The 14,366-nt window shown below is 34.1% G+C and overlaps 1 protein-coding gene across 1 annotated transcript; it reads right to left on the bottom strand.

Annotated features, from left to right (window-relative positions):
• Window positions 1–2,251: 2,251 nt before the first annotated feature.
• LOC134846883 (nuclear receptor subfamily 1 group D member 2-like) lies at window positions 2,252–8,209 on the bottom strand. The gene is made up of 4 exons (XM_063864296.1): window positions 8,119–8,209; window positions 3,932–4,251; window positions 2,965–3,112; window positions 2,252–2,667 (listed from the first exon to the last, which is right to left on the bottom strand). Exons 1-4 carry the CDS (start codon window positions 8,189–8,191, stop codon window positions 2,300–2,302), a joined length of 909 nt encoding a protein of 302 aa, XP_063720366.1. The 5' UTR covers window positions 8,192–8,209; the 3' UTR covers window positions 2,252–2,299.
• Between the last annotated feature and the right edge of the window lie 6,157 nt (window positions 8,210–14,366).

Below are 14,366 nucleotides of genomic sequence, written 5' to 3'. Positions count from 1 at the left end.
GGTGTGCTTAACTTTTTTCTTTTTGTTTTCCACTAAAAATCAGCTATCACAAATAATCATCAGAGAGAGTTGAGGGATACACCAGTTTAAAGCCTTTTCAATCGTAATTCGAACGGCTTTAAAAACATTTCGAAACAACATTTCTGGCGTCGAGAAAAACCGGCTTGAAATTTTTGATTTTTAAGCATGCCTGCAACCACGCAGAAAAAAACGGCAATAATTAAAATTAAAGTTTGAAAGTTTGTTGTAGTTTTTTCTACGATTATGGTCAGACATGCACAGTAACAGGCTATCCTTGTTTGTATTCCGACATGATTTACAAACTACGAAGGATTACAACACTTACCCTGCGCAATATCAGCCCTTACCTACCTTGCGCAATATCTTCACCTGACGTTCATTCATTCATGCAGTTTAATGTAATGACATAAAACTGATTTCATACGAACTGGTTACAAAACGCAAAACAAATTGGTCCAATAAAATTACTCACAGAATTAGGTTTTGCGATATAGTTTTGAAGTTTGTTTGATAAATAACAGCATTGATTTTAACTGCACTTAGAATTTATTTTTCTTGGACAATGATTGATTTAAAAATTAAACATAACACAGAGGCAAAACACTGAGCTTCGCATCATTTGCAATGCAAGGCAAGCCAATCCTTGCAAACTAGCTAACAAAAAATGAAGCGGAAAAAAAACAAAAAAAGAAAAATCTTCAGAATAATGGTCAAAAAACTCAAAAACTAGGTCTTCATTTTTTCAACGAGTGCTCAATGAGCCGAGAATGCGTTCATCGAGCCAAAAACAGCCACCCACTCTAAACAACTCATTGAGCCGAAAACAAAAAAAACCATAGAAAAAAAATTGTTGACAAAAAATTGAGCTATAAAATTTTAAGACTTTCAACTTCTGTAAGAAAAATAAACGAATTTTTATTCAATCATTGTTTCTCTAGAAGCGACTAAAAAATCAGGCTAACAAGCCTACAAAACATAAGCTAAAAACATTTAGGCCGAACGAAGCTTTTAAGCGAATTTTAAAAAAAACGTACAATATCGGGGCTGTTTTTAAAAATTACAAAAATATGTCAAAGCCGCACAATAAAAATCTATAATGTGACAACTAAACCTAAAAACCTTTGCAAACAAACAAAAAACCGTTAATTTAACTGTTTAACTTTTCCCGAAAAGTTTTCCAGAGTTTTATACATGCTCAAAAAAAATGTCCGGCCGGGACTCAAACTCCTGACCTCAGGGTACCGCTACAATTGCGTTGCCTCCAAGCCAATTAAGAAGCAGTCTCGAAGTTCTTAAGGTTCACTTATAAAGTAACTTCTTTTTCAATTTCAGATTTAAGAAAAATTGTTTACGGGTAAAGAAGTCCAGTTCCCGATTACAAGACACTTGCTTTCCCAAATGTAATAATAGCCAATTTTTTGTAAAAATAGAACGATTCTAAGCTTTAAGTTAATAAAATTTATACATGGAGATGTCTACATACTTTTTTCCCCACTGTTTTCATCTTGAAGACCAGTACACTTGAGTAAAAAACTTAATTTTGAAAAGCAAAAACTTATTGTGAACAAAACCACCAGTAAAGGTTTTTCAAAGCAATTGTTGAAGTGGGGTTCCAAATTTGGCAAATTAGTCCATAGAAATAATTCATGTGATTCCAGGTTTCTACTTATATTCGTTTCAGAAATTTTCTTAGACACGGTAAAAGGCAGTCAGAACATCCAGTTTTTTGCGAGAAATTTTGTTGTTCCGACTATTTCACTAAGACAGTGAAAAGTAACTATGGCTTAGTGTGTTCCCCTCCCAGAATCACATTGCAAACATAAAAGTCAAATGGGTTTGGGTGATATATCGTAATGAAATGTTGTCGGTCAGTAATTAGAAATTTATTTTAGAAAGTTGACTCGGTGTCGATAAAACTGATCTGAATAGTTTTCAGAATAAATTACCGCTAGGAACGGATGAGCAGAAGGAGAAAACTGATTTTACAGCATTACCTTACATATGGTTGCGATATTTTGAAAAAAAAACTAAGCATTTTGAGTTCTTCTCAATTAACAAGGAAAGCGACAAAATATTTAAGAAAATCGTTTCTTTTTTAAAATAAAATTTTCATTTCTTCAGTTTCTTATACCCGTTGTACAGGTTTTTATTTTATTTATAAGTTTCTTATACCCGTTGTACAGGTTTTTATTTAAAATAGGACTGACATATAACTAAATCTCTTAAACACTTCAAAAAATGAAGAGGTCAACTAAAAACCTGGATCGATTTTTGACTTTCAATATAAAGCTGTTGATAAAAAGTTCATGAATCCGTTATTCGTCGAGCTGATCTCTTTCTCGGCGGCGGGCTGAACATTTTTATTTGGTGTTGTGAAATTGCAACTGTTCATATAGGAGGGCACGTGATCAAATGTTGGTTGGTTGTAGTTGAAAAATACGTTGTTGTGAGTTGGTTGTATGTTGTAAATATTGAAGTTGTTGGTTTGTTGGATAGATTGCATGTGGTTGGACTGGAAATGAGCAATCTGATTGTCCCGCTGTTGTTGGTAAGATCGATTGAAAGAAGATGAATAAGACGATGACGAAGAAGAAGATGAAAAAAGTTTCTGCTTGTCCATTTTAGATCTTCTTCCGAGCTTGATGGCTGAAAAAATTACAAATAGCCTCAATTTTTCGACTGCCAGTTTGACCAATAAAAAAATTCTCGTGCTGCTTTCTTTTTTTATAGTACCCCGAATGTCACTAAATTCAACGCATATATTATACTTTATTTGATTTGGTTTTTAAAGAAAATCCATCAACTTTAAATTGATATAAAATGTAACTTTAAAAAAAGAGTTAGAGGAGACACCCCCTCGCTTGTTCAGTTATTTATGAGATGACATGAGAGAGGAGAGGGGGAGGGTTGTCCGAGTGTTTATGAGTGGTGCTGCAAACTGACCGTCTCTGGACATGCCGACTTGTAGACACTTGTGGAATCTGCAGAACCTGCACATGTTCCTCGTGTTCTCACTCACCCCACAACTGCCCTCCTTGGCACACTTCAGCCGCCGCCAGTCCTCGTTCCGGTGGTTCCTCTTGAAGAAACCCTGAAAAAAACACAAGCATAAAGAGGCGTTTTGACGCATCGGTAGTAATGGCGCTCAGCAAGCATATGATTGCGGGTTCAAATCGCACGTGTGCTGCCATTTACAAAGAGAGCTCTTGTAAAATAGCCATAGCTTAGTTAACATTATACACTCAACCTTCGGGTTACGCCTCTGGCTGTTTAATTGAAAAAAAAAATGAAAAAAATTGCAGCTTGATTTAGAAGGTGTAAACATACTAAGGAGTTAATTAATTATAAATCTGGATACCGGAAAATAGCAATCGAGTTAGTTACAACCTAACTTTTCAATTGTATAAAAAACAGCCATTCAAAACACAAAGAGCGGCAGAATGGAACTGATTTGCGCTGTTTTTCAAGAAGAAGCTCTAACTAACATTACAAATATACGCATCATTACGGGTCCCAGTCCACTATAACCGTAGAGTCCAGATACATTGTCATTAGAATTCGCAAAACCTGGTGCTGGGATCTACAAAAATGTTACAAAAAAAAATAAAAATATAGCTGCAAAACAAAAAAAAAACAATAAAGTCAACATCGGTGAAATTAAGTGGCCCATTATTTACAACCAGAAAAGCCTTTAAATTTAATATGACCTGAGGCTGACGTATTTATAGTCACTACGCAATAAAAATCACTTTAGAGCTCCTTTTAAAACAAAAATATTTCAATTTATTTTTTGAAATAAATTGAAATTTCAACAAAAGAAGTTTTCAAAGCTGGTCTTGATTTCGAAACTATGAATTAGGACAGCAAAAAACTGGCCAACGTTGAATAGAACAGATAACCAAAAACTCACTTTGCAGCCCTCGCACGTCAGCACGCCGAAATGCACCCCAGATGCAAAACTAGAACACACTTTACACAGTTCGTTCTCGGCTGGGTTAAGCACAACTCCGTCTTTCCTAGGGTCATACGAACTCGATTGGCCGGATGTTCCGAGTTGAAACGGGAACGTGAAGGAAAAGTCGTTTGTTTCAGGACTGCAGCCCCAATAGCTAGGATAGGTTTTGTTCTGGGGCTGGTATGACTTCTGCAAACTTATTTGGCTGTTTGGATCTTGTGCTGATAGTGGCGCTGAGAATCCAGTTGTCTGATATGAGCAGCAGCTGAGAGGGTCTAGAAAATGTACAGCAATTCACGTTCAGTTTCAATTTTAACTAGACAAATAAGATACTGGATATCTTTAAAGATCTTGAAGATTCTTCGAAAACTCTTGAAGAATCTCGAAGATCTTTTCAAGATTGCGCAAAAAAATCAAATTCTTCTGTTGAGCTGCACGTTGCTTCAGATGTTTTCATGTAGTTTAAACGCTTAGGTACTTGGAAAAAGACAGAAGTCATTTGAAGCTTCTTTGCTATCTTAGATAAAACTTCAAGAATCTTCATGTAGTTGTCAAGATTTTCAAGACGACTGGACCTGAGATCTGCTGACCAAAAGGGATCACCAACTGTATTTGAATTGAAAGCATAAAGCAACTTTTAGTCTATAGCTTTTAACAAATTTATCTGACGTCTTAATTTTTTGAAATAATTCTGACCTTCAAATTTAAACTAAATTAAAATACTTCTTTGAGCTTTCGCGTTTGCCTTTTTGTCGGCGTCATATGTGTTTTCTGCTCTGAAAAATTACATGGCAAATCGCTGTAGACTGAAAATGTTTTCTTAATTGTGCTTTTCAAAATAGGCAAAAACGAAACTCTCTGAAAATGCCCAATCATTTTGCATTGCTCTTTTGACAGTTCAAATACAGTTTTGAAAATTTGTTTGCAAGTTGTAAAGCCATTTCACCGTCTCAAGCTCCGAATTATTTCAAAAACCAAAGACAATGTCCCATAAATTTGTTATAAACTATATCATTATTGAAAACTTTGCTCAGAAATAAGCAATTTCATTAGTATATCATAAGCCAACAATCAGAGTGTAAGATCTCAATCGACGTAATACCCCCCCCCCCTCCCAATAGAAAAAGTAATTGTTCTGTTTTCTAATTCTAATTAAATAAAAGTGTTGCGATAACTTACTTAATTTTATTTCTCAAAACTTCTCAGGGTAAAGTCCTGAATGTTAAAAATAATCAAATTTTGATTTTCGTATGACGTCCCATACACGAAATATCAATTACAAATTGCGATTAATGACTCCAGTAAAAGCCTTGTTTGGATCAATTAGGTAAGAAAGCTCGTTGTTGAAATGATTTTGAGTGAAGAAAGTTTCAGGCGTATGCGTTTTTAGCACGTAAAATGACTATAGAGTACGAAACGTCTTTTCAAGTTTGAGCTCACGTCACTGATAGCTTTTCACAAAATTTTTGGGGAGCTTTACAAAAATGAGCGACCCGAAAAATCATAGTAGATGAAATTCTGCAGAGCAATTTTTTAGTGCGACAACCGAAAAATATATATTATTATGTTTCCTATAGTTCAAACTTTGATATATTTTCGAGAATTAATCGCGTTGTCCAGCAGTTTTTAGAGAGTTCAAAATCATTTGAAGTTTGACAAATTAGATTTTTGATTGCGCCCATTATAGCTTCCGTCATTTCAATCAGCTATTTTTGATAATCAGAGTTTCTTAAGCCACCGGAAAACATTAATGTCTTGAACCCTGATGTGAAATGCTATTTTATCAGTTTTAAATTAATGTTTGCCAAAATTAGTTGATGACGGCGAAATGGTCAAAAATTGCGTTACTAAATCGGATGCTTAGCATTCGGTACTCGCTATTGCCCCTGGGGGAGATTTGCAAAAAAATTGAAACTTAAAAGCATGAGTCTTGATTTATGTTTCGATACCACAGCGGATGGAGCTGAGACATAGAGTTCAAAAAGAGTTCAAAGCTGAGGTAGAGTTGAAGAAGTACTTCTGCCAATAATATGTCAATATTATCAAACCATCCGATTTTTTATACTATGGAATTTGACCAGGCATGAAACTAGGTATAAATTTTGAACTGTTTGAGAAGTTATTTTAGAATTGAAAATGATATCAACTTATTGATTCGACCATTTGAAAAATGTGGAGGAACTTCTTTTTGGGGTGTGCTTCAGTTTTTTTGTTTTCCTCACATGGTCAGGTACCACAAATAATCACCTGAATTTGTCGAAAGATACACCATATTAAAGCATTTTCACTCGTGATTCAAAAAAAATTTTAAAAAAATTGAAATTTTTTTCAGTGTCGAAAAGAAACAGTTGAAAAATTTTGAGTTTCGTTTCAATTTCAAGCTAATAATTTGAGGCTAAGCAGGCTTACAAAAGCTTATTTATGCTTAATTCAAGCCGTGAAAATTTAGTTTTGCTCGGGTAAATTTAGCTTTTGGGGTTTTTAAGGCAAATTTGGGAAACAAAAACTTCGAAATTCAAAAGTTTTCTGAAAAAAAAAATTTATTGAACGAGTTTTTAACATTTTTTTTTCGTTTATCTTTTGTACTTTTTTAACAAAAATGTTTTGGAATTGGTTCATTTTAATATAAATGTCGAATATGCGTAAGTTCTATGTTTTGTGTTCAGATTTTTGAACACACCACGCAGAAAAAGTGACACTACTTTGAAAAAACTTTTTTTTTGTATTTTTTTTAAGAATATGGTTGGAACATTCGGAACTATGGTCTTGCACAGTAACCGGCTATCCTTGTTGCTTATTTGTCTTGGATCATATTTTAAAGCAACTTAGACTAACAAAAACGAGATGAAAATAAAATCAATGAATTATTCAATATACAATATGGCGCGTTTAGATGGTACACGTAACCACGCTGTTTGTTTTTGTTTTGACTTTCGAAGAAAATAAAGAAAGATCTGTTATGGTGTTGGTTTTTCACCAGAGAAATTTTGATTTCTCAAAGAATCTTTTTCAATGGATTTGTATCCTCCAAAACATTTAATATCCTAAGCTCAATTTTAAAAAATATTTTACCTGTGATCATGCCCCGCAAAATTATGAGGATGATTTGAAAATTGACATTTAGGGATAATTAACACGCGACATACCTCGCGCTATTAGCGCGTGCGCGGCTATTTGTATAGAATTAAAAGTGGTTCAAAATTGAATAGATGCATGATTTCACATTTTGCTTAAATAGCGTGTGGCGATGGCTTTCCAAAAAAAACTAAGTTTTTAAAATATGGTTCCAGGTTTTTTTGGAAATTTTTTTCATTTTTTTCAAATAGAACTTTATTCCGTTAACTTTAAAGGGCAGTCGAAACATGATATCATCTGTCTTTTTTTATTGCTAGAACATTTGTTGAAAAAAGTACAATATATGGCAGTGGCTTATATCTTAATCCTACAAGTTTTGCTCATGAAATTAAATGTATGTGAACAAACGATTTGTGATCTCATAAGTTTTTAAGTTCCGACTACGATTACTTTTAAATTGTTAATTAGAGTTATTTTTTGCACAGTTAAGAGAAAAATTTAAAGTGCTTTTCATTTTTCTTTTATCAATGCGGAAGGGAATGCGTAAGATTTAGTTGAGCTGAAAATAATTAACATAAAATTAGGCTAATTGTTATATCAAAGTTTTCAAAACAGGACGGAAAATGGAGCGGTGAAACTTTCAGCAGGTTTGCAATGCAGAAACTTCAAAGGGGTGGAGGAAATTTCTTTTTTTTCTCACATTTCGTAAATTCGATAAACTAGTGATTTAGGAGAGCTCAGAAAATCAATTTGGTCGACTTAAAAAAAAGGTCGAAAAAAATTTCGAAATTTTTTAAAAATCCGCCCCCCCTCCTCGAGAAAATCGGAGATCAGCCCCTGCAAGCTTTTGGTGAGCGGAAAAGTAAAAAAAAGTTCAAAAGTTCAAAAAAATTGCTTTTAGTACAACTAGGCACAGTTTGGCACAACAGAAAAAGAAAAATGACATAAGAAAAATCATTTTTGAAGTCTTCCTTCAAAAAAGCCTGATTTTTTAATTCTATATAGAATCCATAGCCAGAGATTAAATATGCAAAAAAAAATGCGAAGTCACTTAGAGAGATGCTTACCAAAACTGGAATAGTTATTGCCACAACAGTAAGGGTAGCTGCTATTAGCACTGGAAGATCCAAATACAACCATTTTAGGGGAAGGGTTTGAATGAGATACAAGGAAGCTTATAGGAAGTTTCAATTCAAGCTCAACTTCAAATCAAGTCCGTGTCGACACTTGGATATTTGGATTTGAATTGATATGAAGTTTGACTCTTAATCTGGATTAATTTCAGCCGTTTATTTTTAGGAGTCGAGCGTCCACTGTGTGCAGATTGAAAAGTAGTGAGTGTAGTAAAATTAAGTCCCGAATTATAAAATATATGATCTCTTAGTTATAAACAGGCTCACCCGCCGTCTAGTCAGTCTTTTATTGAGTAATAAAAAGGCTGAAACTACTCTCAACCTTTGGCGAAATTAAGCGGTGCCCAATCGTCTAAGACACGAATCACCTGGTTTCTTCCATTAACACTCGATAATAAAGTACGACGACTGATTAAAAAAGAACTTATCACACACGTGTCACATTACGATCAAAGTTTTTTAACCTCAGCCCATTTCGCAATTCTAAAAAGAGATTAAAATGTTATCATTAAACTGAATTGAGTAGCAGTTTTGTTAATTTATTGAGACTGAAACGCATAAATACAAATAAAATAGCTGCCGTTTGCCGATAGCCGCCGGGGTTGTTACGTGTGGCAAGACATTAGCACTTTGCCAATTAATAGTTGCCGTAAAACCCGGCCGCTAGCACTTCGGCAAGTTTTTGAAGTGAGCCATTTTGAAGCTTTCTTTTATGACCACGTGCAGTGCTGGAATAATAAAAAATGACCAAGGGATTGGTCTGTTTCGAACTTGAAATTAGACCTGGGTCCCCCTTAGTGAGATGAAAGAGACATTAGGGTCACCAGAAGGTTAGAAAACAGAGTCGGCTATCCGGGACGGAGCTGGAAGCGGGCCAATAATTCAAAGACGATTTCGACCCTTAACAGATACTAATTAGACTTGGACGAAGTCAGCTTTTTTGGCAAAAAAACTTAGAAGCTGTTGCAGACAAGGGGGGATGTCCACTCTAGTCCTCAAAAATTCGAACCCTCCGCTGCCAAAAATGCTCCCTTTTGTTACTGTTTTACAAAATTGATGATTGGCCAAGCAAGCCGTAAACTTTTATAACATTAAAGGGAGAGAAACGCTTGTAAAAAAATCCAAACCTTAACGATAACAAAACTTTGCTTGCTTTTCAAATACTTTTGCGCGACGAGCTCTAAAAATATCTGCCAAATCATTGTTTTTTTTTCTTAATTCGAGAGCTCGGTAAATAATTTTCATATTGACATGAAAAAGTAGAAAAAGTAGAAAAAGTGACAAATTGAAACCTGGCGCATTGCAGGTATTTTTTGTCTTGAGTTGTTTATAAAACCCAAAGGTGAAGCGGCGATTTGCACCACTGGCAATAAAGCACAAACATAGCCTTGCAAGATAGCAGACAGAAAAGAAGACAAAAGCCACAAAGTCAAAAAGAAAGTTTGATAAATACATGACGTTCATTCATTTGCCTCAATTTGCATCTTCATGAGAAAAACACGCCTATTGAACGAGCAAGATTAAGTAAGGCGACAATACTTGAGCAGACAGCAATTGGGCCGAAAAAAGGGATGTCAATAAAGTCTTTGATCTTTCAAACAGTTTGAACACGAAACCCAAACACGTTAGACACATGCATAGAAATTTTTTTTCGCCGTTGAACGACGCAAATGAGTCATTTGAGCCAATTTGTTTAAAAATAAACCCCTTTCTACCAAACAAAGCCAGCGAAAAAGCATAAGCAAATTTAAAAAAGGAAAACTTAAGCCGACAAAGAAAAGAGTTTGTAAATTAAATAACATAAAGTCTCAAAAAGTAATTTTTGAGTGATCATAAATCACTCAAAGTATATCTTTTGAACAAAAAATCACTGACTTGACCAAAATTTTTAAATGATCTGCATTTTTTGAAAAACAACAAAAAAGATTCGGCAAATTTTCTTCCAAAGCAATCAATTATATTTTCGTTTATCTACACTTTCCGAAAGCCCACAAAAGTATCCACTGCAAAAGTGTAGATTGAACTACCGCTACTCGGTCAGAAAGCTAAGAAAATTGACTTAAGTCCTAGAAAAGAGTTTTAGATTTATAGGTCAATGATTCATATGGATTACATAGGTCAGAACCAAGACCGCAATCACAAAAAACAGTGCAATGGTTAAAAACATAAAAACGTTGAAGATCAAACTCTCAAATATTCTCGAAAAAATTAAGCTGTCACAAAAATTGTTAAAGAAGCTTGGTTGGTAAGAAAAAATATTCAGCACATTACATCAGTTCGGTCCTCAGACCTGTAGTATAGTTTGAAAATCAAAGTAATGCATAGCAGGTAATACAGATTCAAAGTTCAATTTGGTTGAAAATTTTGAAAATTTTCAATAAAGCAGAAAACCTGGAATACAACCACAACAAATTAGCAGACACAAATTGAGAAAGGAGCCTCTAAGTTGTGAAAACTTAAAACTACAAAAAATTCCGAATATTTGTATCAATTTGTCTAGAATAAAAACATATTAACAAAAATAAACTGAACTTGAAAATGCCTCGGAACAGAAGTTAGATAGCGATAACAACCCAACAAGGATAAAAGCGAGAAAATAAGTTGCAGGCGTAACAATTCCGTGCTCATTAACCGACAAGCAAAAAAAATTTAAAGGTTTTTTAAAAAAATTTCTTTGTAAAATTTTTATTAATAAGTTTCAAAAAGCAATAAAAAACACGCAAAAAATTGTTTGTTATGAATTTCTATGAAACTATCATTATTTTGCATAAAAGACTTACGAATATAATCGGGTCTGAAAATGCCAGATTTCTTCATCTACATTAATGTTTTCAATCCGAGGGAAAAAGTAGGAAACAGCCGAAGTCACTAAAATTTTCACACTGATTACTTCAATTTTTTATCGCATGAACAACTGGAATGTTTCACATCGCATGAAAAACTTTTTTTTCACTCCGCTCATTCGCGAAGGAGTTCACTCCGACGCAAAACTTAGTGCAGATGAGCAAATTGGGCGTTTTCAGATCCGAATTATAATTGTTAGTCTTTGATACAAAATTTTGATAGTTTATAGAATGTGTCTCTGATTATTTGCTTCTGGTCTATATAAAATTTGGCTGAAATTTGATGTTAATGATGCCCAAAATGGACATTCAAAACAGGCATTTCAGATAATAAAACTTGCCTTTGCGCTCATTTTTGTCCGCAAGTGTACATAATAAACTTGTTCGACTACGGTGTTGCGGTTCAAATTCTATTAGAACCTCTGAGCACTAGTGTACAAAAATAAACGCAAATTCAGTTGTTTCTCTAAAACTCGTGTTTTTAATGTCCACTTTGGAAAAAAATTTTTTTTTCGAATTTCGTTAACATTTTTACATAGACCTGGAGGAAATTATCAGATCTAACTTTTATGAAACTATCAATTTTTAGTTTCAAGGGCTTACAAGTTTTTCCTGTGTCTAAAAAAGCCAGTTTTCACCATCTGCATTAAGTTTTGCATCGGAGTGAACTCTTTCTCGAACAAGCGGAGACAAAAAACTGTTCATGCAATGTGAAACGTTCTAAGCAATTTTATTGAAATGTTTGGTGCGACAATTTTATTTAACGCAATTATTTCCTAAATTTTTTCGCTTTTAGAACAACTTAATTCAGATGGTCAAAACAGACTTTTTCAGACGTAAAAAACTGTGTCTTTAAGGCCAAATTTTGTTAATTTTATAGAAGGCAGCTCTGATCATTAGCAGTGGGTCTCGCTTAAATTTCTGTGGGATTACCCATTGATTTTTTCCCAAAATCATCATTGAAAGCAAATATTTTAGGGAGAAAAATCAAGAGAAACTGGCCTTATTTTTGTCCACTAGCGTAGACAATATTTTGGAAATTGGCTAAACAATCAATTAACATCCAAAATATTTCATTAGGGGCCATCTACATGTTTGAAATCAAAATTTGGTAATTCAATTCACCCAAAATTTTGCAAATCAATTCATCTAAAATTCTTAAAATTCAATTGACCAAAATTCTGCCATTCAAGTTTTATGTTTGCTCAACTGTTATAATTGAAATAAAATTGACTCAGACACAAAATTTTTTTGAGTTTCTACCTGAAATGACGATATTTGAGAAAGCTATAAGTAATTAGCACTGCTGTCTAACCAATGAAGTCTTCCAATGTTTCGATTACCCGAACGAAAACTGTGAAATTTTTTTATATCGATAAGTTTTTTTCACACAATTCTCGATAATTATTCAAAGCTATTAAGCTTAGCGATTTTGCCGAAATAAAGTTGATATCTTATAAAGTTTGAAAATACGAATCTAAATTAATTTTCTTAAACAAATAGTTTCGGACTACATATTCATAAAGGTTTTTCAACGCCGAGAAAAACGGGTCCGAAAGTTTTGCTTTTTGTTCATTTCAGAGAACAGAAAACAAAGCCCGAGTTACTATCCCAAAAATGCTGTTACTGCTCAAATACAATGAACACAGCGTGCGAATTAGTAATACTTCATTAACCCTGTAAAATTTTTAAGTCCCAATTTTGCAATACAATTCCAATGAATTATCGAAAAATTTTTAGCATTCGAACGTATGATGCAAAAATTGTCCTACCACGGCTCATAAGCTACAACTTATTGGAGGATAGGCACACATGGTACCTCTGTACCATAAAACATAGGCTAGCCTAAGTTATATGGGCTTAAGACTGGCTATAATTTGGGTGTGAAGAATAGCTTGATTTGCGTTTTTGGGAATTTTGGAAAAAAAACCCGAAATTTTATTTTTCAATTTGCTGAAGCTTTTTCAAAAAAATAGGCTATCGAAATTTCAATTATGGGGTGCTTTCAAAAGATGTTTTTTTTACACAGAAGCGAAGTTGCACTCAGCATACACAAGCAAAAATATTAGCAATAAAGCTACTGGGAAAAACTGAATGAGTAAAACTTTGAGTCTACAAAAACTTCTTAATTGACGCACGCCAATTCTGAGTCTACATAATTGCTAAATGACGCGAGCCAATAATTACGCATTAGCAGTACCATTCATTTTGAAAAGAGAAGAAATTTATCTTACATGCCTCGACTAATATAGCGGACGCATTTTAATTAGCTTACGAATAGTTCATTAAAAGCATCCGAGTCTGCCGAGTTTCGAACCCTCTTATTTTGTTGCGGGTCTCCTTCCCTATCTTTACGCTACAGATCCATGATAACTAAAAGCTAAAATGCTATTTGTAATGTAATAGTCTGTGTTAATATCCTTAGCATTGGATGTACTTAATAGCTGGATCAAAATGAACACTTTCAAAATGAAAACATTTTGTCGCAACAAATGCATCGCAACAATATTTGCGACTTAAGTTGCAAAAAAAGGTTTCATACTATAACACAAGCTATGCTTGTGTAAAAAAGGATCAACAGTACGATCCCCACTAAGTCGTAAAATTTCGTTTATTACTTTTTGTTCCGACCACTGAGAATGGGGGAGCTTTGTGTTCGGATTTATTTTTTTTGTGTCTTCCAAGCACAATTAGGTACCACAAACAATCATCTGAAGGGGTCGAATAATATATCACGTTGCAGCCCTTGCAGTGGCGATTTGATTCCTACTAAAAAACTTTCCACCCAGACTTCCACGGTGAAAAACCGGTTTAAATTTAAACGGGTTACGACAACTTCTTCCCATTCATTTTTTCTAAAAGTATTTCATCTTCTTTTAAATTTTCAATTCGAATGCGGCTGATTATTTTTTTTTGCTATCAGCGAATATCAACTTTCTCTTTCATTAACCATACGCACTTAGCCAATAAATATGAAAGGTGTAAAAATGATTTAAAAAAATCTAGATCTCATGGAACGCAAGTACCTGCCCCAATTGGAAAGAACTTAACCAACACATTTTTGTTCAATTGCTGAGCTTGAAAATATTTGAATCAATTTAAAGCTCTCAAAATTGAAAATTTTTGGAAGTTTGACCTTTTCTCGATTAAGCAAACCCAACTTGAGAAAACTGCTGGTATAATAAATAACTATTTCGCCTGCAAACGTAAAAATTAAAAACCACTTTCGAAACTAAGACTCTCGTTTCTTCAGCCACTTGCACTTTCGATATCAGAGCGCGTACAGTGCTGATTTTAATTATCCGAACACAACGAACAAAACTGGAAAATCTGAACGCG

Source organism: Symsagittifera roscoffensis, chromosome 5 (genome assembly GCF_963678635.1).
Source record: "Symsagittifera roscoffensis chromosome 5, txSymRosc1.1, whole genome shotgun sequence".
In the NCBI taxonomy this organism is placed as follows: Eukaryota; Metazoa; Xenacoelomorpha; order Acoela; family Convolutidae; genus Symsagittifera; species Symsagittifera roscoffensis.
The sequence above is the reverse complement of the archived record's forward strand: the minus strand, read 5'-3'. Positions and strand labels throughout refer to the sequence as shown.